The 26,798-nt window shown below is 41.9% G+C and overlaps 1 protein-coding gene across 2 annotated transcripts in view; it reads right to left on the minus strand.

Annotated features, from left to right (window-relative positions):
- Positions 1 to 26,798, minus strand: part of LOC110507213 (metabotropic glutamate receptor 5-like) — a 131,624-nt gene that overhangs the window by 77,924 nt on the left and 26,902 nt on the right. For both annotated transcript variants that reach the window (XM_036965426.1, XM_036965427.1), the window contains exons 5-6: positions 23,014 to 23,088; positions 22,591 to 22,765 (exon numbers count right to left, since the gene is read on the minus strand). In XM_036965426.1, coding sequence (XP_036821321.1) covers positions 22,591 to 22,765; positions 23,014 to 23,088 — 250 coding nt within the window. The remainder of the gene's footprint in view (positions 1 to 22,590; positions 22,766 to 23,013; positions 23,089 to 26,798) is intronic.

The raw sequence follows: 26,798 nt of genomic DNA on the forward strand, positions 1-26,798 counted from the left end.
ATATAGACATAATATTACATTTGAAATGTGTAATATTTACTGTTCACTTTTAATTGTTAATTTCACTTTTGTTTATCCATTTCACTTGCTTTTGCAAGTAAACACGTTTCCCATGCCAATGGAGAGAGAGCAAGAGAGAGGAGAGAGAGAGAGGTAGTATAGTAACAGTGTGAGCTGTGAGTACAGGTCTGTTTGCCCCTATAAAGAACCTGACGCCCTCTATTGATCTCATAACCTTTACAGATGAGAGAGATGAGACCGCATCACAGGGGACCGATAGCACAGACACACACACTCTCTCTCCCTCTCTCTCTCTCTTTCTCATACACGGTCTCTTACTATCTCTCTCTCTCTCTTGCTCTCTCTCTCTCTCTCTCTCTCTCTTGCTCTCTCTCTCTTTCTCATACACAGTATCTTACTATCTCTTTCTCTCTCTTTCTCATACACAGTATCTTACTATCTCTCTCTCTCTTTCTCATACACAGTATTTTACTATCTCTCTCTCTCTCTCTTTCTCATACACAGTATCTTACTATCTCTCTCTCTCTCTTTCTCATACACAGTATCTTACTATCTCTCTCTCTTTCTCATACACAGTATCTTACTATCTCTCTCTCTTTCTCATACACAGTATCTTACTATCTCTCTCTCTCTCTTTCTCATACACAGTATCTTACTATCTCTCTCTCTCATACACAGTACAGTAACTTACTATCTCTCTCTCATACACAGTATCTTACTATCTCTCTCTCTCATACACAGTATCTTACTATCTCTCTCTCTCATACACAGTATCTTACTATCACTCTCTCTCATACACAGTATCTTACTATCTCTCTCTCTCTCATTCACAGTATCTTACTATCTCTCTCTCTTTCACACACAGGCCTCCCTTTGTCTTTCTCTCTTTCTCTGTCGATCTCTCTCTTTCTCTTTCTCACTCTCTCTTTTGTCTTCCCCTTCAATTCCCAGGTGTTTAATTACAAGCGGTCCATTATTCCGATGTTCAGCACAGAACATAATGAATTCCCATTATTTTACAAATGAAAAGACATGAATCAGCGCTACTTTAATCAAAACTAAATTAAGTAGCAAATTATAACAAACTGACTGGAGAGGAGCATTACAGAGAAAATGACCATAACATGCTTTTTTAATTTGACCTTTATTTAACCAGGCAAGTCAGTTAAGAACATATTCTTATTTTCAATGACAGCCTAGGATTAGTGGGTTAACTGCCTTGTTCAGGGGCAGAAGGACAGATGTTTACCTTGTCACGCATGCACGTGCACACGCACACGCACGCGCACATGCACACGCACACACACACACACACACACACACACACACACACTGGAGCTGAGGCTGTCAATCTCTGCGCTTACCATCGTAGTGAAGGCTGATCATCACTGTGCTGCTTTGAGTGTGGCTCTAAGCTAGGATGTTGGGTCTAGTGCCAAAAAATATTTTTTTATTAATTTTTATTTATTTAACTAGGCAAGTCAGTTAAGAACAAATTAAATTTATATTGACAGCCTACACCGGCCAAAACCGGTCAACGCTGGGCCAATTGTGCACCGCCCTATGGGACTCCTAATCACGGCCAGTTGTGATACAGCCTGGAATCCAACCAGGGTGTCTGTAGTGATGCCTCAGGCACTGAGATGCAGTGCCCAAAGGATCTTGTGTTATAGGGGAAGACAGTTACTCAGTTATTTTGGTTCAGGTTGTTAGCAGATGATGTTATTCTTTAATAACACAGACCCCAAAGCAAATCAATGGGGAGGAAAAAAGGTTTATTTAAAGAGGATAAATCATAGATATTATGCTGAGAGGTCGATGGTAGATGGTCGTTCCTTCCCTGTCCTCAGTGATTCTCTCTCAGTGATTCTCTCTGAGTGATTATCTCTCAGTGATTATCTCTCAGTGATTCTCTCTCAGTGATTACCTCTTAGTGATTATCTCTCAGTGATTCTCTCTCAGTGATTCTCTCTCAGTGATTCTCTCTCAGTGATTATCTCTCAGTGATTATCTCTCAGTGATTCTCTCTCAGTGATTATCTCTCAGTGATTATCTCTCAGTGATTCTCTCAGTAATTATATCTCAGTGATTATCTCTCAGTGATTATCTCTCAGTGATTCTCTCTGAGTGATTATCTCTCAGTGATTCTCTCTCAGTGATTCTCTCTCAGTGATTATCTCTCAGTGATTATCTCTCAGTGATTCTCGCTCAGTGATTCTCTCTGTGATTATCTCTCAGTGATTCTCTCTCAGTGATTATCTCCCAGTGATTATCTCTCAGTGATTCTCTCTCAGTGATTCTCTCTGAGTGATTATCTCTCAGTGATTATCTCTCAGTGATTCTCGCTCAGTGATTCTCTCTGTGATTATCTCTCAGTGATTATCTCTCAGTGATTATCTCTCAGTGATTCTCTCTCAGTGATTATCTCTCAGTGATTCTCTCTCAGTGATTCTCTCTGAGTGATTATCTCTCAGTGATTCTCTCTCAGTGATTCTCTCTCAGTGATTATCTCTCAGTGATTATCTCTCAGTGATTCTCTCTCAGTGATTCTCTCTGTGTGATTCTCTCTGAGTGATTATCTCTCAGTGATTCTCTCTCAGTGATTCTCTCTGAGTGATTATCTCTCAGTGATTATCTCTCAGTGATTCTCTCCAGTGAACAAAGGGGCAGGATGTAGTTTATAACCCAGCCCGAGCCTGTGGTTGACCAATTATAATTCCTTGCAATAAAACTGGACCAATGGCCAAATAACAAGTAACCTATTTCAGGCTCACTGTATAGACAGTGTCTCTGACCCATAGATCAATAATCCCGTTACAGAAAAAACACTATTTCCATTGATCGTTAGTACTCTATTGACTTCTCTTCTGTGTTGTGTATTTATCTTTGACATAGTCTTATAAAGTTGACAGTTACTTCAGGTATCAGGGAAGGTGAGGGATTTTACAAGGTAGATCTAGCTAGCTAGATCCACTCCACCTAGCCATTAGTATCTGACCCTGGTAACATATCAGCATTGCCTGTCTGGATAGCAGTAGGGAAGAGAAATTCAGAACACTACACACTGTGCACACACTAGTTGAATCAACACTGTTTCCACGTAATTTTAATGAACCAATGTTGAACCAACATGAAATAGATGTTGAATTGACGTCTGTGCACAATCTGTACTTTATCATTCCAGAGACACTAACGCACAAATGTACACGTGCACACACACGCGCACACACACACACACACACACACACACACACACACACACACACACACACACACACACACATACACACACACACACACACACACACACACACACACACACACACACACACACACACACACACACACACACTGTGTAACCCCAACATTGGTGTCAGCTCTCTCTACAGATATGGAAGTGGTTATTTCCATACCAACAAGAGGCAGACCAGAAAAGACACTCCTCGGGATGATTCTAAGATTCTTTGTTTCTGTGTTATCTAAAGAAATCTATCACACACACATCAGACACACGTCATGTCAATCAAACCATGTCCTCGGTGTGTCTCTTCATAAACAACAACTGGTGCGCTGCATTCCAGTGTGAAGGAAATCTCAAGCTTTATCTCACTTGATAGAGAATATATCATGGTAAGTTGCAGACCAAGAGAGTTCTTATCCGTAATCATCACGAACTGTATGGGGCCATAAACAAACAAGAAACCGCTCACCCAGCGTCAGCGTTTTTGTTGAGTGGGGAGTTTAATGCGGGGAAACCGTTCTTAGATTTCTTAGATTTCGTCTAATCTAAAGAAATCTTACACACACACACGTCATTTCACACATACACGTATGTACATATACATATACATATACATAAACTGTATGTGTGTGTGTTTATGTGCGTGTGTGTACAGTATATATACAGCGGGGCAAAAAAGTATTTAGTCAGCCACCAATTGTGCAAATTCTCCCACTTAAAAAGATGAGAGAGGCCTGTAATTTTCATCATAGGTACACTTCAACTATGACAGACAGAATGAGAAAAAAAATCCAGAAAAATCACATTGTAGGATTTTTTATGAATTTATTTGCAAATTATGGTGGAAAATAAGTATTTGGTCAATAACAAAAGTTGATCTCAGTACTTTGTTATATACCCTTTGTTGGCAATGACAGAGGTCAATTGTTTTCTGTAAGTCTTCACAAGGTTTTCACACACTGTTGCTGGTATTTTGGCCCTTTCCTCCATGCAGATCTCCTCTAGAGCAGTGATGTTTGGGGGCTGTTGCTGGGCAACACGGACTTTCAACTCCCTCCAAAGATGTTCTATGGGGTTGAGATCTGGAGACTGGCTAGGCCACTCCAGAACCTTGAAATGCTTCTTACGAAGCCACTCCTTCGTTGCCCGGGCGGTGTGTTTGGGATCATTGTCATGCTGAAAGACCCAGCCACGTTTCATCTTCAATGCCCTTGCTGATGGAAGGAGGTTTTCACTCAAAATCTCATGATACATGGCCCCATTCATTCTTTCCTTTACACAGATCAGTCATTCCTGGTCCCTTTGCAGAAAAACAGCCCCAAAGCATGATGTTTCCAACCCCATGCTTCACAGTAGGTATGGTGTTCTTTGGATGCAACTCAGCATTCTTTGTCCTCCAAACACGACGAGTTGAGTTTTTACCAAAAAGTTATATTTTGGTTTCATCTGACCATATGACATTCTCCCAATCTTCTTCTGGATCATCAAAAGGCTCTCTAGCAAACTTCAGACCGGCCTGGACATTTACTGGCTTAAGCAGGGGGACACGTCTGGCACTGCCGGATTTGAGTCCCTGGCGGCGTAGTGTGTTACTGATGGTAGGCTTTGTTACTTTGGTCCCAGCTCTCTGCAGGTCATTCACTAGGTCCCCCCGTGTGGTTCTGGGATTTTTGCTCACTGTTCTTGTGATCATTTTGATCACTCTCTCCTTTTGTGATCATTTTGACCCCACGGGGTGAGATCTTGCGTGGAGCCCCAGATCGAGGGAGATTATCAGTGGTCTTGTATGTCTTCCATTTCCTAATAATTGCTCCCACAGTTGATTTCTTCAAACCAAGCTGCTTGCCTATTGCAGATGCAGTCTTCCCAGCCTGGTGCAGGTCCACAATTTGGTTTCTGGTGTCCTTTGACAGCTCTTTGGTCTTGGCCATAGTGGAGTTTGGAGTGTGACTGTTTGAGGTTGCGGACAGGTGTCTTTTATACTGATAACAAGTTCAAACAGGTGCCATTAATACAGGTAACGAGTGGAGGACAGAGGAGCCTCTTAAAGAAGAAGTTACAGGTCTGTGAGAGCCAGAAATCTTGCTTGTTTGTAGGTGACCAAATACTTATTTTCCACCATAATAAATTAATTAAAAATCCTACAATGTGATTTTCAAGATTTTTTTTTTCTCATTTTGTCTGTCATAGTTGAAGTGTACCTATGATGAAAATTACAGGCCTCTCTCATCTTTTAAGTGGGAGAACTTGCACAATTGGTGGCTGACTAAATACTTTTTTCCCCCACTGTATGTCTGTGTGTTAGTGGTGCACAAGTCAGCTGTTTGTTCAACCGCCCACAATTGCTAATCACACATCTGCAACCGCCTGACTTATATGTGATGAAGTGAAAATAAGAGGCCCGCACCCGACCCCTAACCCACTAATATAGAAAATGTAGGCGTCAGTCAGAGACGGCAGGATCATTTGTTGACAGGGGGGTCAGGATTTATTTAGCCTGATTTACATGTTTCTGCTAACAATTTCTGTTATTTGGTAGGCTATTTGTTAGTCAACTTGTCTATAATTAGATACAGTGCCTTCAGAGAGTATTCACACACCTTAACTTTTTCACATTTAGTTGTGTTACAAAGTGGAATTAAAATGGATTTCATTGACATTTATTTGTCAACGATCTCCACAAAATACTTAGTTATGTCAAAGTGGAAGAAACATTTTAAGATTTGTAAAAGAAATAATAATAATAAATCACATGATACGTATTCAACTCCCTGAGTCTGAATGACATGTTAGAATCACCTTTGGAAGTGATTACAGCTGTGAGTCTTTCTGGGTAAGTCTCTACGAACTTTCCACATCTGGATTGTGCAACATTTAACAATTATTATTTTTCTAAATTCTTCGAGCTCAAATTGGTTGTTGATCATTGCTAAACAACCATTTTCAGTTCTTTACATAGATTTTCAAGCAGATTTAAGTCAAAACTGTAACTCGGCCACTCAGGAACATTCACTGTCTTCTTGGTAAGCAACTCCAGTGTAGATTTGGCCTTGTGTTTTAGGTTATTGTCCTGCTGAGGGGTGAATTCACCTCCCAGTGTCTAGTGGAAAGCAGACTGAACCAGGTTTACATTTACGTTTATTTTTTTATCCTGAAAAACTCCCCAATGCGACAGTAACAAGCATACCCATAACATGATGAAGCCACTATGCTTGCAAATATGGAGAGTGGTACTCAGTAATGTATTGTGTTGGATTTGCCCCAAACATAACACTTTGTATTCAGGACAAAAAGTGAATTGCTTTGCCACATGTTTTTGCAGTATTACTTTAGTGTCTTGTTGCAAACAGGATGCATGCTTTGAAATATTTTTATTCTGTACAGGCTTCCTTCTTTTCAATCTGTCAACTAGGTTATTATTGTGGAGTAACTATAATGTTGCTGATCCATCCTCAGTTTCCTCCTATCACAGCCATTAAACTCTGTAACTGTTTTAATGTCACCATTGGACATGGTCAAATCCCTGAGTGGTTTCCTTCCTCTCTGGCAACTGAGTTAGCAAGGACACCTGTATCTTTGTAGTGACTGGGTGTATTGATACACCTTCCAAAGCGTAGTCAATATTCAATATTCCTTTGAGCATCATTACTTTTATGAGACATATTTGCGCCGTCATGTACATCAGTAGAACAATTTCTAACCTTTTTACATTCGGTTTTTACTTATACTTGTATGTTGACTTATCCATATTGACGTTGAGGGTTTAAGTTTCGCCTGACTTTTCTTAGCGGATGTACAATTATCGCAAATTGAATCATGGGGAGTTTCAGGCCCCAAAATGAACATAATTGTACACTCGCAAACTCATTAAAAAACAAGGGCTGAGGGGCTCACGATGCAAGCTTCCCTTGTTTGGCTAATCGTTTGGACCGACGTCCAAGATGGTGACGGGGTGAATGGGTAAATGGACGAGGGTGTGTATTTTATGGGTTTGAAACGCAGCCTCTGCCTTGTGACTGTCAAATTTGTATAGCGCCTCACAATCATCACACAGAACACTGCTATCATCCTCTTTTACCACTTCAACAAATCTTTACCAAACATTACTTCACCAAACATACCCTCCCTCCTCTTTATTTTCAACTCAACATTTCTCACCTTTTTTCTTATTGAATTTTACTCCGGCATTGTCCTTTTTGCCTTCGTTCCCAAAAGCATTTGGCGATTGGCATGTCGGGTATTTGGCACGCGTACAGTTAGGCCCTTATAGGCTTATGCACTAATGCCAGATAGCCTAAAACAATGAAAGAGAAACCTCAATGTAGACTATAGATATAAATTGTGCAATAATTATACATTCATATATTTTTTATAGTATTGTTTTCTCTTTATTCAACCCGCTCGCCACCGACTGCCCTTCATCCACATAATATTTAATGACGCTAAACCCACCCGCCCTGGTGATGTAACCTCGGGGACTGCGGGTTATGAGTCAACCCGCGTATCACTAGTGTGTGTGTGTGTGTGTGTGTGTGTGTGTGTGTGTGTGTGTGTGTGTGTGTGTGTGTGTGTGTGTGTGTGTGTGTGTGTGTGAATGTGTCTGTGTTTCTTCTGAGTGTTTATCTAAGGCTTGCAAAAAGAGGGTATATTACTGGAAACTTTCAAAGTTTACCAGTGAACTTCCAGAATTTGGGTATTTTTCAAAGATTTTACGTAGAATCACAAAATATCTAGTGGACCTTATGGGAACTTCAGATTATCACAGGTGTCTAATTATCTCTGGCCCACTGTGTGGCCTTATCACATGTAAAATATATGAAATAATTTAATAAAATAATAATAAAATACTAAATACTAAGACAAAGCTGTAAAACATTATCCTAAATAAAAACTGCTGTTTAACATTAGGGTTTCAGCATGAAATATCCTTCATATTTATTTTTGATAAACTTTGATTTATTTGACTATGCCAGTATATATTTGTTGTCAATGTTTTGGTGTCAAACTGGTGGTAGTTGTGAATAAAGTCAATAGTTGGAAGAGTTGCAGAGTTAATAAAAAATAATGCCATTGTTGATTAGATGCTTCTGTCATTAATTAGGCCATTTTCTCTTGAACCATATGGTCTGTCTACTAGAAACTCATGAACAATATGGACACAGATATAATAAATTAATAGTATATATTAATACATTTTCTTAAGTTAAAATACCAAAGTTACATTAGATTGCCATAGATTTTCTGTTAATTACCAAAATTACTTCTGGTGACTTTGGTAAATGACTGGTAGCTTTGGTAAATGACTGGTAGCTTTGGTAAATGACTGGTAGCTTTGGTAAATGACTGGTAGCTTTGGTAAATTACTGGTCGCTTTGGTAAATGACTGGTAGCTTTGGTAAATGACTGGTGACTTTGGTAAATGACTGGTAGCTTTGGTAAATGACTGGTAGCTTTGGTAAATGACTGGTGACTTTGGTAAATGACTGGTAGCTTTGGTAAATGACTGGTGACTTTGGTAAATGACTGGTAGCTTTGGTAAATGACTGGTGACTTTGGTAAATGACTGGTAGCTTTGGTAAATGACTGGTAGCTTTGGTAAATGACTGGTAGCTTTGGTAAATGACTGGTAGCTTTGGTAAATGACTGGTGACTTTGGTAAATGACTGGTAGCTTTGGTAAATGACTGGTAGCTTTGGTAACTGACTGGTAGCTTTGGTAAATGACTGGTAGCTTTGGTAAATGACTGGTAGCTTTGGTAAATCAAATCAAATCAAAGTTTATTTGTCACGTGTGCCGAATACAACAGGTGTAGTAGATTTTACAGTGAAATGCTGAATACAACAGGTGTAGTAGACTTTACAGTGAAATGCTTACTTACAGGCTCTAACCAATAGTGCAAAAAAGGTATTATGTGAACAATAGGTAAGTAAAGAACTAAAACAACAGTAAAAAGACATATACAGTAGCGAGGCCATATGCAGTAGTGAGGCTATATACAGTAGCGAGGCTATATACAGTAGAGAGGCCATATAGGGTAGTGAGGCTATATACAGTAGCGAGGCTATATACAGTAGAGAGGCTATATAGAGTAGCGAGGCTATTACAGTAGCAAGGCTATATACAGTAGCGAGGCTAAATACATTAGCGAGGCTACATACAGTAGCCAGGCTATATACAGTAGCCAGGCTACATACAGTAGCGAGACTATATACAGTAGCGAGGCTATATACAGTAGCGAGGCTATATACAGTAGTGAGGCCATATAGGGTAGTGAGGCTATATACAGTAGTGAGGCTATATACTGTAGCGAGGCTATATACAGTAGCGAGGCTATATACAGTAGTGAGGCCATATAGGGTAGTGAGGCTATATACAGTAGCGAGGCTATATACTGTAGCGAGGCTATATACAGTAGCGAGGCTATAACAGTAGCGAGGCTACATACAGACACCGGTTAGTCAGGCTGATTGAGGTAGTATGTAGATGTAGATATGGTTAAAGTGACTATGCATATATGATGAACAGAGAGTAGCAGTAGTGTAAAAGAGGGGTTGGTGGGTGGTGGGTGGGACACAATGCAATGACTGGAAGCTTTTCTAAATGACTGGAAGCTTTAGTAAATGACTGGTAAATTATTGGTAGCTTTGCAACCCCAGTTCATTTATTTAGTCTGTAATGAATCACAGAATCCACTGCAGCCCAAGGAGCCGTAAAAACACACCCTAGCTCCTCAGGGAGTACCGACACAAACACACACACATACTGTACACACACACTGTACACACTGATGGAGTAAACATGCATTGAGACAATTGAGTGGAGTGACAAAGCATTTAGGAAAACCAACATCAGAGCAGAGCAAGGCAGAAGGCATTGACACACACTGAGAAACTCCACTCATATTCCAGGGTTGGGGAGTAACTGATTACATGTATTTGGCTTAATGTAATCTGATTACATGTATTTGGCTTAATGTAATCTGATTACATGTATTTGGCTTGGGATTTTTACCCATTCTTCAAGACAAAACTGCTCCAGCTTCTTCAAGTTGGATGGGTTCTGCTGGTGTACAGCAATCTATAAGTCATACCACAGATTCTCAATTAGATTGGAGGTCTGGGTTTTGACTAGGCCATTCAAGACATTTAAATGTTTCCTCATAAGACACCTGCTGGAAGGTGAACCTCCATCCCATTTCCAAATATCAGGTTCCTTAAATTCTGACCAGTTTCCCAGTCCCTGTCGATGAAAAACATCCCCACAGCATGATGCTGCCAACACCATGCTTCACTGTGTGGATGGTGTTCTCGGGGTGATGAGAGGTGTTGGGTTTGCGCCAGACATAGCGATTTCCTTCATGGCCAAAAAGCTCAATTTTAGTCTCATCTGACCAGAGTACCTTCTTCCATATGTTTGGGGAGTCTCCCACATGCCTTTTGGTGAACACCAAACATGGTCACTTATTTTTGTCTTTATGCAATGGCGTTTTTCTGGCCACTCTTCTGTAAAGCCCAGCTCTGTGGAATGTACGGCTTAAAGTGGTCCTATGGTCAGATACTCCAATCTCTGCTGTGGAGCTTTGCAACTCCTTCAGAGTTATCGTTAGTCTCTTTTTTGCCTCTCTGATTAATGCCCTCCTTGCCTGATCTGTGTGTTTTGGTGGGCAGCCCTCTCTTGGCAGGTTTGTTGTGGTGTCATATTCTTTCAATTTTTTAATAATGGATTTAATGGTGCTCCGTGGGATGTTCAAAGTTTCGGATAATTTTTTATAACTCAACCCTGATCTGTACTTCTCCACAACTTTGTCCCTGACCTGTTTGTGGAGCTCCTTGGTCTTCATAGTGTTGCTTTCTTGGTGGTGTCCCTTGCTTAGCGGTGTTGCAGACTCTGGGGCCTTTCAGAACAGGTGTATATATACACTGAGATCATGTGACAGATCATGTGACACTTAGATTGCACACAGGTGAACTTTATGTAACTAATTATGTGATGTCTGAAGATATTTGGTTGCACCAGATCTTATTTAGGGGCTTCATAGCAAAGTGGGTAAATGCATATGCACACACCATCTTTTTGTTTTTTAGAAACAAGTATTTTTTTTTCATTTCACTTCACTCATTTGGACAATTTTGTGTTTGGGGTCCTTGTCCTGTTGAAAAACAAGTGATAGTCCCACTAAAACCAAACCAGATGGGATTGAGTATCCCTGCAGAATGCTGTGGTAGCCATGCTGGGTAAGTGTGCCTTGAATTCTAAATAAATCACATACAGTATCACCAGCAAAGCACCCCCACACCATCACACCTCCCACTCCACGCTTCACAGTGGGAACCACACATGCAGAGATCATCTGTTCACTTACTCTGCGTCTCACAAAGACACCGTGGTTCCACCGGTCTAATGTCCATTGCTCGTGTTTCTTGGCCCAAGCAAGTGTCTTCTTCTCCAGGTTGTATCACAACCAGCCATGATTGGGAGTCCCATAGGGCAGCGCACAATTGGCCCAGTGTTGTCCGGGTTAGGGTTTGGCCCGGGGTAGGGTTTGGCCCAGTGTTGTCCGTCTTAGGGTTAGGGTTTGGCCCGGGGTAGGGTTTGGCCCAGTGTTGTCCGGGTTAGCGTTAGGGTTGGGGTTAGGGTTGGCCCGGGGTTGTCAGGGTTAGGGTTAGGGTTGGCCCGGGGTTGTCCGGGTTAGGGTTAGGGTTTGGCCCAGTATTTTCCGGGTTAGGGTTTGGCCCGGGGTTGTCCGGGGTAGGGTTAGGGTTTGGCCCGGGAAGGGTTAGGGTTAGGGTTTGGCCCGGGGTAGGCTGTCATTGAAAATGAGAATATGTTCTTAACTGACTTGTCTAGTTCAATAAAGGTTAAATAAAACAAATAGTAGTTGTTTCTTTGCAGCAATTTGACCATGAAGGACTGATTGACAGACTCCTCTGAACAGTTGATGTTGAGATGTTTCTGTTACTTGAATTCTTTGAAGAATTTATTTGGGCTGTAATTTCTAAGACTGGTAACGCTGATGAACTTATCCTCTGCGGCAGAGTTATCTCTGGGTCTTCCTTTCCTATGGCAGTACTCATGAGAGCCAGTTTCATCATAGCACTTGATAGTTTTTACGACTGCACTTGACAAAATGTTCAAAGTTGTTGAAATTTTACGGATTGACTGACCCTCATGTCTTTAAGTAATGATGGACTGTCGTTTTGCTTTGCTTATTTGAGCTGTTCTTGCCATAATATGGACTTGGTCTTTTACCAGATAGGGCTATCTTCTGTATACCACCCTACCTTGTCACAACACAACTGATTAGCTCAAACGTATTAATAAGGAAAGAAATTCCACTAATTAACTTTCAACAAGACACACCTGTTAATTGAAATGCATTCCAGGTGACTACCTCATGAAGCTGGTTGAGAGAGTGCCAAGAGTGTGCAAAGCTGTCATCAAGGCAAAGGGTGGCTACTTTGAAGAATCTCAAATATAAAATATATTTTGATTTGTTTAACACTTTAATGGTTACTACATGATTCCATATGTGCTATTTCATAGTTTGGATGTCTTCACTATTATTCTACGGTGTAGAAAATAGTAAAAAAAATCAGAAAAACCCTTGAATGAGTAGGTGTGTCCAAACTTTTGACTGGTACTGTACATTTACACACTTTTTTCTACATATATTTTACTTTATTACTTTCTAACCTTACCTCCCCTAATTGGAGTAAACTAGTGAACAACAACACTTCTACTTCCAGCTTATACATACTCTATACATTTTACGGACAGTCTATTTTAACAATAGTTATCATTTGTTTGTTTTCACTCCTGTCCTTCCTCGAACCTCAACCTCTCCCATCTATTTCCTTCACAAAGGTTCTGAACCTATATACGTTTTATGGACACTATATTTCACATTAGTTATCTTGTTGTTATTAGTTGTTATTATTGCCAACCTTCAACTCCATTCAACACCTCCCATCTATCTCTTAACACCATCCAGTCACCAACCTTCAGCTCCATTCAACCCCTCCCATCTATCTCTGAACACCATCCAGTCCCAACCTTCAGCTCCATTCAACCCCTCCCATCTATCTCTTAACACCATCCAGTCACCAACCTTCAACTCCATTCAACCCCTCCCATCTATCTCAGAACACCATCCAGTCACCAACCTTCAGCTCCATTCAACCCCTCCCATCTATCTCTGAACACCATCCAGTCACCAACCTTCAGCTCCATTCAACCCCTCCCATCTATCTCTGAACACCATCCAGTCCCAACCTTCAGCTCCATTCAACCCCTCCCATCTATCTCTGAACACCATCCAGTCACCAACCTTCAGCTCCATTCAACCCCTCCCATCTATCTCTGAACACCATCCAGTCCCAACCTTCAGCTCAATTCAACTCCTCCCATCTATCTCTGAACACCATCCAGTCCCAACCTTCAGCTCAATTCAACTCCTCCCATCTATCTCTTAACACCATCCAGTCACCAACCTTCAGCTCCATTCAACCCCTCCCATCTATCTCTGAACACCATCCAGTCCCAACCTTCAGCTCAATTCAACTCCTCCCATCTATCTCTGAACACCATCCAGTCCCAACCTTCAGCTCCATTCAACCCCTCCCATCTATCTCTGAACACCATCCAGTCACCAACCTTCAGCTCAATTCAACTCCTCCCATCTATATTTGAACACCATCCAGTCCCAACCTTCAGCTCCATTCAACCCCTCCCATCTATCTCTGAACACCATCCAGTCCCAACCTTCAGCTCAATTCAACTCCTCCCATCTATCTCTGAACACCATCCAGTCCCAACCTTCAGCTCCATTCAACTCCTCCCATCTATCTCTGAACACCATCCAGTCCCAACCTTCAGCTCCATTCAACTCCTCCCATCTATCTCTGAACACCATCCAGTCCCAACCTTCAGCTCCATTCAACTCCTCCCATCTATCTCTGAACACCATCCAGTCCCAACCATCAGCTCCATTCAACTCCTCCCATCTATATTTGAACACCATCCAGTCCCAACCTTCAGCTCAATTCAACTCCTCCCATCTATCTCTGAACACCATCCAGTCCCAACCATCAGCTCCATTCAACTCCTCCCATCTATCTCTGAACACTATCCAGTCCCAACCATCAGCTCCATTCAACTCCTCCCATCTATATTTGAACACCATCCAGTCCCAACCTTCAGCTCAATTCAACTCCTCCCATCTATCTCTGAACACCATCCAGTCCCAACCATCAGCTCCATTCAACTCCTCCCATCTATCTCTGAACACTATCCAGTCCCAACCATCAGCTCCATTCAACTCCTCCCATCTATCTCTGAACACCATCCATGGTGATTTCTATTTGCCATATATTTTAACTCTGCTGTGATGTTTCACCAAAGTTCTAAACTTTCTATTCTCATCATTTCTACAGATTGTAAATTAAAAATATATTTTTTGCTAAAAGCATTATTATATTATTGATCGATTACCTAGGACTTTTCAGATCACTCAGTAGTGCAATCTGCAGAGTTAGCTCCAGGTAAATGTTGCAATTCTTCAGCCATTCCTAGACCTGTGACCAAAAAACAAGCTACATATGGACAGTACCAAAACAAATGATCTAATGATTCTGTCTCTTCCCAGAAGGTTGTATCCCCCATATACAGTGCCTTGCGAAAGTATTCGGCCCCCTTGAACTTTGCGACCTTTTGCCACATTTCAGGCTTCAAACATAAAGATATAAAACTGTATTTTTTCGTGAAGAATCAACAACAAGTGGGACACAATCATGAAGTGGAACGACATTTATTGGATATTTCAAACTTTTTTAACAAATCAAAAACTGAAAAATTGGGCGTGCAAAATTATTCAGCCCCCTTACTTTCAGTGCAGCAAACTCTCTCCAGAAGTTCAGTGAGGATCTCTGAATGATCCAATGTTGACCTAAATGACTAATGATGATAAATACAATCCACCTGTGTGTAATCAAGTCTCCGTATAAATGCACCTGCATTGTGATAGTCTCAGAGGTCCGTTAAAAGCGCAGAGAGCATCATGAAGAACAAGGAACACACCAGGCAGGTCCGAGATACTGTTGTGAAGAAGTTTAAAGCCGGATTTGGATACAAAAAGATTTCCCAAGCTTTAAACATCCCAAGGAGCACTGTGCAAGCGATAATATTGAAATGGAAGGAGTATCAGACCACTGCAAATCTACCAAGACCTGGCCGTCCCTCTAAACTTTCAGCTCATACAAGGAGAAGACTGATCAGAGATGCAGCCAAGAGGCCCATGATCACTCTGGATGAACTGCAGAGATCTACAGCTGAGGTGGGAGACTCTGTCCATAGGACAACAATCAGTCGTATATTGCACAAATCTGGCCTTTATGGAAGAGTGGCAAGAAGAAAGACATTTCTTAAAGATATCCATAAAAAGTGTAGTTTAAAGTTTGCCACAAGCCACCTGGGAGACACACCAAACATGTGGAAGAAGGTGCTCTGGTCAGATGAAACCAAAATTGAACTTTTTGGCAACAATGCAAAACGTTATGTTTGGCGTAAAAGCAACACAGCTCATCACCCTGAACACACCATCCCTACTGTCAAACATGGTGGTGGCAGCATCATGGTTTGGGCCTGCTTTTCTTCAGCAGGGACAGGGAAGATGGTTAAAATTGATGGGAAGATGGATGGAGCCAAATACAGGACCATTCTGGAAGAAAACCTGATGGAGTCTGCAAAAGACCTGAGACTGGGACGGAGATTTGTCTTCCAACAAGACAATGATCCAAAACATAAAGCAAAATCTACAATGGAATGGTTCAAAAATAAACATATCCAGGTGTTAGAATGGCCAAGTCAAAGTCCAGACCTGAATCCAATCGAGAATCTGTGGAAAGAACTGAAAACTGCTGTTCACAAATGCTCTCCATCCAACCTCACTGAGCTCGAGCTGTTTTGCAAGGAGGAATGGGAGAAAAATTTCAGTCTCTCGATGTGCAAAACTGATAGACATACCCCAAGCGACTTACAGCTGTAATCGCAGCAAAAGGTGGCGCTACAAAGTATTAACTTAAGGGGGCTGAATAATTTTGCACGCCCAATTTTTCAGTTTTTGATTTGTTAAAAAAGTTTGAAATATCCAATAAATGTCGTTCCACTTCATGATTGTGTCCCACTTGTTGTTGATTCTTCACAAAAAAATACAGTTTTATATCTTTATGTTTGAAGCCTGAAATGTGGCAAAAGGTCGCAAAGTTCAAGGGGGCCGAATACTTTCGCAAGGCACTGTATATAACATTGTATTGGTTGCAAGAATTTTGTATAATAATTTAAATAGAAATATTCTAAAGTTTTAAATCCAGCATTGTTTTGCATATCAGAGTCATGGAAAGGGTATGTTAAAAATCTCTTCCTAACTATTTTGCAATCTATATGCCACAGCTGTCCATTTTTTGGTCCTTAAATTAAACTGGTATACTTTTTTATTTATTCAAATTTTCTTTAACCAATTATGGCTAAGTTAATTATGGCTAAGTTAATTATGGTTAAGTTCTCTACTTTTTCCCCCTTCCACTTTCCTCTTCCAGTTTTGCGGTACTGCTGCAATTAGTTGGTTGTAATTTTGAGTAGAGCAGAAATGTCCATATATTTTTGTTAGCTGTATGTGTGACATAAATCCACCAGTCCTATTTATGATATCATTTACAAAGATTTGACCTTTTTAAATTTTTTTATTGGGTACAGAACTTTGCACCGTTCTGCAATTTCCCTCGGGAACTGATCATTCATGCCTATTTTCGTGCCAGCAAGTCTTTTACCCAGGCTTTTAACCATTACTTTATCCTTAAAGAAAGCAAATTTGGCAACGATTGGGCGCTTACATCTCTGTCCTCTTTGTCCAAAAGGGTGTACACGTTTGAGTTTAATTTTATTGACAGCATCGAGTTGGATTTGAGGCGCTGTAAGAAAGAATTGTTTACTCTCCATTGTGTTTGAGTTTTGCTTGTTTTCGTAAATGTGTCTATTCATTTCTCATTCCTTATGATTTGTTTTGTGTTGTTATCCAGATTGAATGTTATTACCCAGAAGTATATGAAGTGCTGATATACAGTCTAACTTACAGATATTTAATGTTATATTTTTATCTTGAGGTAATCTGCATCGCTGTGTTCAGTCCGCCAACTTGGAATAGCTACAAAAACATTGATTTCCTTACCTGGGGTGCAAATGTAATGTATCTTTGCTGTTTATCCTCTTGGTATTTCAAAATATTCACAAAAATCAAAACTTTAATTGAATTAAAATTATTGAAAAAAATATATATGTGAAATAAATATTTATCTCTGAAACATGTGTGCCACAATTTTTGGCAACCCTATAAAATCTAACTGATTTTGTTCAAAAGTTTGGGGTCACTTGGAAATGTCCTTGTTTTTTAAAGAAAAAACACCAGTCTCAACGTCAACAGTGAAGAGGCGACTCCGGGATGCTGGCCTTCAAGGCAGAGTTCCTCTGTCCAGTGTCTGTGTTCATTTGCCCACCTTAATCTTTTATTTTAAATGGCCAGTCTGAGATATGGCTTTTTCTTTTGAACTCTGCCTAGAAGGCCAGCATCCCAGAGTCGCCTCTTCACTGTTGACTTTGAGACTGGACCGAGGCACTCTGCCTAGAAGGCCAGCATCCCGGAGTCGCCTCTTCACTGTTGACGTTGAGACTGGAAAGAGGAACTCTGCCTAGAAGGCCAGCATCCCGGAGTCGCCTCTTCTCTGTTGACGTTGAGACTGGAAAGAGGAACTCTGCCTAGAAGGCCAGCATCCCGGAGTCGCCTCTTTACTGTTGACGTTGAGACTGGACAGAGGCACTCTGCCTAGAAGGCCAGCATCCCGGAGTCGCCTCTTCACTGTTGACGTTGAGACTGGAAAGAGGAACTCTGCCTAGAAGGCCAGCATCCCGGAGTCGCCTCTTCTCTGTTGACGTTGAGACTGGACAGAGGCACTCTGCCTAGAAGGCCAGCATCCCGGAGTCGCCTCTTCACTGTTGACGTTGAGACTGGACAGAGGAACTCTGCCTAGAAGGCCAGCGTCCCGAGTCGCCTCTTCACTGTTGACGTTGAGACTGGACAGAGGAACTCTGCCTAGAAGGCCAGTGTCCCGGAGTCGCCTCTTCACTGTTGACGTTGAGACTGGACAGAGGAACTCTGCCTAGAAGGCCAGCATCCCGGAGTCGCCTTGTGAGGCGTCTGTTTCTCAAACTCAAACTAGACACTCAAATGTACTTGTCCTCATGCTCAGTTGCGCACCGGGGCCTCTTTCTATTCTGGTTAGAGCCAGTTTGCGTTGTTCTGTGAAGGGAGTAGTACACAGCGTTGTACGAGATCTTCAGTTTCTTGGCAATTTCTCACATGGAATAGCCTTAATTTCTCAGAACAAAAATAGACATGAGTTTCTGAAGAAGGCCAGTTTTATTGTTTCTTTTATCAGGACAACAGTTTTCAGCTGTGCTAACATAATTGCAAAAGGGTTTTTTAATGATCAATTAGCCTTTTAAAATTATAAACTTGGATTAGCTAACACAACATGCCATTGGAACACAAGATTGATGAATTCTGATAATGGGCCTCTGTATGCCTATGTAGATATTCAATTAAAAAATCAGCCATTTCAACCTACAATAGTTATTTACAACATTAACAATGTCTACACTGTATTTCTGATCAATTTGATATTATTGCAATGGACAAAATAATTGCTTTTCTTTTGAAAACAATGATATTTCTAAGTGACTCCAAACTTTTGAACGGTATTGTATATTCCCATTCATATTTTAGTTTACTTGAGTGATTAGGAACACTTAAGTGGTAAGTCGTGACTTCCTGTTTCCCTGGGGTATAAATACGAGGTGACGTACAGACCAAGTTTCCATAGTCATCCATCACTATGGGAAAGACCAGAGAATACAGCACTGATGTGAGACTAAAGGTTGTTGAGCTGCACAAATCAGGAAATTGCTATAATAAAAAATCAGGGCAATATTTAAGAAGAATAAAGTAACTGGAGATTTTGACAATCGGCCTGGAAGAGGACATGTGTCTATGTTGACCCCACGCACAGTGAGAAGGATGGTTCGATTGGCCCCCAAAAACCTCCAAGGATCACAGCTAGAGAACGTTAGTTGAGTCTTGGGGTCAGAATGTCTCCAAAACTACGATCAGACGCCACCTACATAACCACAAGTTAGTTGGGAGGGTTGCCATAGCAATCCTTTGCTGTCATCAAACAACAAACACAAGTGCCTACAGTTTGCCAAACGTTACTGGAACTTTCAATGGAACCGGGTTCTATGGTCAGATGAGACCACAATAGAGCTTTTTGGAAACAATCACCAGAGGTGGGTATGGCGTAGACAGAAAGATATCCATACAGAAAGTACCTCATCCCCACTGTGAAGTATGGTGGTGGATCTTTGATGTTGTGGGGCTGTTTATCTTCCAAAGGCCCTGGACAACTTGTTAGAATACATGGTGTCATGGACTCCAAGTACCAGCGATATTAAATCAAAACCTGACTGCCTCTGCTAGGAAGCTTAAACTGGGCCGTGGTTGGATCTTCCAGCAGGACAATGATCCAAAGCACACCTCAAAATCAATACAAAAATGGTTCACTGAACACAGAATCAAGGTTTTACCGTGGCCATCCCAGTCCCCTGACCTAAACCCCATAGAAAACCTGTGGGATGAGCTGAAGAGGAGTCCACAAGCATGGACATCAAAATCTGATGGATCTGGAGAGATTCTGTATGGAGGAATGGTCTCAGATCCCTCAGAGCTGTTATCTTGACAAAGGGAGGTTGCACAAAGTATTGAATGAAGAGTTGCCAATAATTATGATCAGATTCATAATTATTTTTCAATTATTTTACTTTAATTAAAGGTTAGATTGTTGTGAATATTTTGAATGAAAGGCCAAGAGGATAAAGAATAAAGATTTTTTTTTCACAACCCTCATATTTACCAAGGGTGCCAATATTAGTGGAGGGCACTGTAGGCTATTGTGAAAGTGTGTGTGGTTACACGTGGTGTTTATACCTTTATCTCAACAGCACTGTTCATTACTGGGTTTGAAACTGGCTGGCACCACTAGGGACGCTGGGAGAGAGAAAGAATCAATACTAACAAACTCCAAACACACTCACAGGGGAATGCAAGGGTGGGTTGGTGTGTGTGCGGTTCTGGGTGTGTGTGTGGTGTGTCTGAGTCACTATAGATGCCTGGCAGGTGCAGGGTGCAGGTGGTAATAATGCTGGCAGGTTGAGGTCCTTCAGAGAGTGAAGGAGTGATCCCATCTATTCCCTGTTAGGAGGTTCAGAGCTGGGTTGCTATTCTGCACTTAGTGACAAATGGATTGGTAAAAACTGTTTGACGTGTAATGTGATTGATTATCCTCCTGATGTGTGTACATACCGGTCTCCCAGTAACTTAGTGAATGAAGAGCATGGTAGCGATGAGGATAGTGAGTATGATCACGCTGCTATTCAGGTAACGTTACTGAAGGGATAAATAGAATGGAATAGAAATTCAATGGAATGAATTTAACATTACATAGGATAACAGGACATGAGCCTGTCTCTATTCTCCATGGTGCTAACAGTGTAGGTGCTAAAATGTTTATGACTATGGTTAAAAGGTTGGCATGGCAACAGAGGCTCAAGAGGCCAGAGTGAGCTTGGCATGTACACACATACACACAACGGAGTGTAGTGTAAGCAGTTGTCCCCTAGTGCATTGTGAGATGGAGAGAGAGGGGGGAGGGAGAAGATACATAGAGACAGAGCGAGAGAGAGGGGGTTGAGAGAGAGTGGGGGTTGAGAGAGAGTGGGGGTTGAGAGAGTGTGGGGGTTGAGAGAGTGTGGGGGTTGAGAGAGTGGGGGTTGAGAGCGTATGGTAAGTCTTTAGATCCTATTTGTAAATCCTTGGAGGACCTAGGCATGCCCTCGTACAACAGTTCAGCTCCTCCCTCTCTCGCTCGCTTGCTCGCTCTCCTCCTTCCTTCCTCCCTCCCTCTCTCTCTCTCTCTCTCTCTCTCTCTCTTTCTCTCTCTATCCCCTCCCCCCCTCTCTCTCTATCTTTCTCCTTTCTATTCTCTATCTCTCTCTCTTCATCCCCCACATATGTATTATCCTACCCTCCTATCTAATTCAATTCCCTCACTCATCCCCTCACACCACACACAAACACACACATATACACTTTATATACAAAGGTATGTGGACACCCTTTCAAATTAGTGGATTTGGCTACTTCAGCTACACCATTGCTGACAGCTGTATAAAATCGAGTGCACATCCATGCAATCTCCATAGACAAACATTGGCAGTAGAATGGCCTTACTGAAGAGCTCAGTAACTTCAACCTGGCACAGTCATAGGATGCCACCTTTCCAACAAGTCAGTTCGTCAAATTTCTGCCCTGCTAGCACGGTAAGTGCTGTTATTGTGAAGTGGAAACGTCTAGGATCAACAACGGCTCCTCCGCGAAGTGGTAGGTCACACAAGTTCACAGAATGGGACCACCGAGTGCTGAACAGCGTAGCACATAACAATTGTCTGTTCTCGATGGCAACACTTACTACCAAGTTCCAAACTGCCTCTGGAAGCACCGTCAGCACAATAAATGTTACTCGGGAGCGTCATGAAATGGGTTTCCATGGCCGAGCAGCCGCATACAAGCCTAAGATCGCCATGCTCAATGCCAAGCTTCGGCTGGAGTGGTGTAAAGCTCGCCACCATTGGACTCTGGAGGAGTGGAAACACGTTCTCTAGAGTGATGAATCACGAATCACCATCTGGCAGTCCTACGGATGAATCTGGGTTTGGCGGATGTCAGGAGAACGCTACCTGCCCCAATGCATAGTGTCAACTGTAAAGTTTGATGGAGGAGGAATAATGGTCTGTGGCTGTTTTTCATGGTTCAGGCCCCTTAGTTCCAGTGAAGGGAAATGACATCCTAGACAATTCTGTGCTTCCAACTTTGTGGTAACAGTTTGGGGAAGGCCCTTTCCTGTTTCAGCATGACAATGCCCCTGTGCACAAAGCGAGGTCCCTAATGCTCTTGTGGCTGAATAGAACCAAGTCCCGCAGCAAAGTACTGGAAAGCCTTCACAGAAGACTGGAGGCTGTTATAGCAGCAAAGGGGGGACCAACTCCATATTAATACCCATGATTTTGGATTGAGATGTTCGACGAGCAAGTGTCCACATACTGTGTGTTTGTGTACAGTGTCTGTCAGAATGTGTGTGTGTGTCTCTGCATGTCCAGTGTCCACTGACCTGCCGACCAGTAGGAGCTCCCCCACCAGTCCCTGCCGTCTCATTGCCATGAGGATGTTCCTGACTGTCATGCCCTCACAGAAGCAGGCTACCACCCTGGCCTTGGGCAGGTGGGTTCTGAGACGCTCCAGCAGCCTATCAAAACTCTTCTCCCCCGCGTTGCTCCAGATCTTACCTACCATAGGACACACACACCAGGAGATGAGGTAAGTGATTAAGGAGTCATTTAATTGTCCCTGTTTCACTTCATGTAATTCCCCCAAGGGAAACTTACCTAATATCCTATTCACCACATAGTGCACTACTTTTGCACATGGCAGTGCACTACATGAAAAATAGGGTGTCATTTGCCCTGAGGTAGTCCCATGTGGCACTCAGACTAGATGTACTTCCTGGTTAATGACATCCCCAGTAGGATCTTACCAGAGTGGGCGATGCAGATGCCCTCCTTGGCAGCCATATCCTTGAAGGCCTCCATCCCACTCTCCCCGTAGTTACCTAGGAGACCGTAGAGAGGACGGTGAGCGACAAGAAGAGAGGAGGGGAAAGAGAGGATGTCTGTAATGTATAGAATGCTAAACAAGACTAACAGTATCGGTTCTAAATTAATATATGAGAGAGAGAGAGAGAGAGAGAGAGAGAGAGAGAGAGAGAATTTTATAGAGTCTGTTCTGTTTAACACACATTCAACAGAAGAGAAAGTGGATGACCTGGAATTTATGCTAATGAAGGGGAGTGCATGCTGGCAGAATGTTTGATAGGATTTCCCTTTCTTTCTCCCTCTATCCCTGTTGTTTCTCCCTCTCTTCTTCTCCCTCTTTATTCATTATCTACATTTCTTTTAGTACCAGTTTTTCACAAGATCATTCATCTCCCAGCTCTGATCCCCCTCACAAGTCCCAGTGGGCTCCAACCATCAAATGATTACACAGAGAATTTACAATGTAATAGTATCAGGTCTGTATGGGTGTAGTTAGCAGGAGCAGAGCCCATGTAGAGGAGGCTGGTGAGGTCAAAGGAGGCTGGTGATAGGAGCTATAGGTGGACAAGTCATTGTAATAGCTGGAATGGAATGGTACCAAACTCATCAAACAACCCAGCAGATGACTGAGGCTGAGCTCCCTGCCATCCTGAACCTCTGTATCAGGCGGTGAGAAAGGAAGGCCCGGAAAATCGTTAAGGACTCCAGCCAACCAAACCATAAACTGTTCTCACTGCTTCCGCACAGGAAGCGGGACTGGTGCATCAAGTCTGACACCAACAGGCTCCTGAACAGCTTCTATCCCCAAGCCATAAGACCACTAAACAGCTAATAAAATGTCTACACGGACTGTCTGAGTGGGCCCTTTGAATATTTAGTTATTCTCTATGCACACTCACAGGACTCTACACACTTAGAAAACATGTTCCAAAGGGGTTCTTTGGCTGTCCACATAGGAGAACCCTTTTTGGCTCCAGGTAGAACTCTGTTGGGACCAAAAAAGGTTCTTCAAAGGCTTCTCCTATGTGGACAGACAAATAACCCTTTTAGGTTCTAGCAACTTTTTTCTGAGAGTGTACACTGACACTCCAACACACACACGCACACACACACTTAATTTACTCACACACACATAGAGTAGGAGGCACTCTTTCCTCTGGTCTAAAAACATATCCCAATGCCCCAGGGCAGTGATTGGGGACATTGCCCTGTGTAGGGTGTCGTCTTTCGGATGGGATGTTAAACAGGTGTCCTGACTCTCTGTGGTGACTAAAGATCCCATGGCACTTATCATACGAGTAATGGTGTTAACCCTGGTGTCCTGGCTAAATTCCTAATCTGGCCCTCATACTATCATGGCCACCTAATCACCTAATTAAAAAAAACAAAACATGTTTGACTCCGTTCCATTGATTCCATTCCAGTCATTACAATGAGCCTGTTCTCCTATAGCTCCTCCGGGGTGGGTGTGTGTCTTGGGTAGCAGAGCAATGTGTAAAGTCCTGTAATTAGTGTCTCGGTGAGAGAAGTAGGAGACAGATGGTACAGACAGCCCACCTCCTTACTAATGAACACATGTATGGCCATGCCCACAGACACTTAAAAAACACAAATGCACATACATAGGGCCTGGCTATGGGAACATTCCTGTGACAGAGAACAGAGGCTGCCAGTGAGAGGAGATCCGAGTCTTTAGCCCCTCACATCAACTCAACACCAGTCACAGAACACACATCTCGACATGAACACTTACTATAGTACTTACTATATAATGTTGTAGTTTACTGTAGAATACTATACTACACACTGTACTATCCCTCAATCATGTCGAGTACTTACTATAGCATTTTGTAGAATACTATATTAAATACAACAGTATTGTTGCAAAGAAAACACTAATAAATACTACAGTAATGTCCGCAAAACACTACAGTGTCTGCAACAATCAGTAGTAATATAGCAATGTTGGGTCAAAAAAACAGAACACTCAAAACATGAGCACAATGGCAGCTCTTCCTTTAAAGAACTCCAGGCCTCCAAGAGGGCAGATAACCCAAAAACACAGGTGGAACTAAAAAATTGAGCCAGGATTTCTGGAGGGACTACTTTTACATGCGCACCTGGCAGATAAGCATGGGTATAAAATGTTTGGGCTTAGCTTTGCTTGGGTCCTCAACATACAAACAGCTGTTCATTGTTCAACCCTAAAGACGCAACTGGTTATCAACCTATTCCTATTCCATATTCCATATTCCTCTGTCATTCAACTACTCTATTCAACAAATCAACTGTTTCAACATATTCAACAAATGGCATCAAAACCATAATAAAACACTAAAAATGAATGGAGTAGTCCCTTTCCATCCTTCACGTGTTGAGCAAGCCGTTTTCAAGTTTGGGCAGAGCTGAAATAATTATAACACCTAGACAACTTGACAAGCAATATAGTAATACTACAGTATTCATTTGCATATATCCCACCCACTACCCTCCCCCCACCAATGAGTGAAAAACCTACATGCCAAGTATAGAGTATATGTTGTGTTCCCTACAGGGTAAAGAAAAGAGTAGAAGCTCTGAACTCTCTGTTCAGACTCCAGTTCTACTTCATTGCGGGTTATGGAAAATTTAGTATTTTAGGGAAAATGAGTGATACCTAGTCAGTTGTACAACTGAAATGTGTCTTCTGCATTTAACCCAACCCCTCTGAATCAGAGAGGTGTTCAGCACCCAGGAAACAGTGGGTTAACTGCCTTGTTCAGGGGCAGAATGACAGATATTTACCTCGTCAATTCAGGGATTCGATCCAGCAACCTTTTCGGTTACAAGTCCAACGCTCTAACCACTAGTCTATTTAGTAGTTCTCTAATACATTTCCTCAAGGAGAAAGCCCCACTTCTATGTCAAAGATAATAAAACAAAAACTCTACAGTAAATATTACAGTAATGTCTGAAAAAAACACTACCGTAAATACTACAGTATACTACAGTCATGTTAGCAAAAACACTACAGTAAATACTACAGTATACTACAGTCATGTTAGCAAAAACACTACAGTAAATAGTACAGTATACTACAGTCATGTTAGCAAAAACACTACCGTAAATACTACAGTATACTACAGTAATCAAAAACACTACAGTGAATATAATAGTATATAAACATGGTAATACTACAGTATTCATACCATAGTATACTATTATATTTTTTCATGTGGTTAAACACATACACCAACCACACACACACACACACACACACACACTCCATCCCTTAACAACCACGTAACCACCTTCACTCAGTCAAACGGGGAATAATTTGTGAAGCACACACAGCTACACACAAACACACACAGTGGGAGACTGATGGAGAGCCGGCTTCCTGGTGGGATAGAGGAAAATAGAGAGTGGAGAAAAATATATCTCTACACAAAATATAATATATTTCGAGACACAGAAGTGAGCAGATCAGAACAGCAGCCAACAACACATAATGTGCTCTCCATTCAGCCTCAGCTGTCACGGCAGTTCCCATCACAATGGCAATTATCTGCTCAGGACAAACCAATTCTCACCAGGACTCTGGCTCACACCAGAAACACCTGCCCCCTTCACCTCTTATCTTCTAACGTCTAGAAGTTTATTTAAGTGCAGCTCAGACTCAGATCTCTCTCCATGTATCTTTTCTTCCTCTCGTACGTCCTCTCTGGTCTCTCCTCCCCATCATCTG

The sequence above is a fragment of the Oncorhynchus mykiss genome, chromosome 27, assembly GCF_013265735.2.
Source record: "Oncorhynchus mykiss isolate Arlee chromosome 27, USDA_OmykA_1.1, whole genome shotgun sequence".
NCBI classification, from domain to species: Eukaryota; Metazoa; Chordata; class Actinopteri; order Salmoniformes; family Salmonidae; genus Oncorhynchus; species Oncorhynchus mykiss.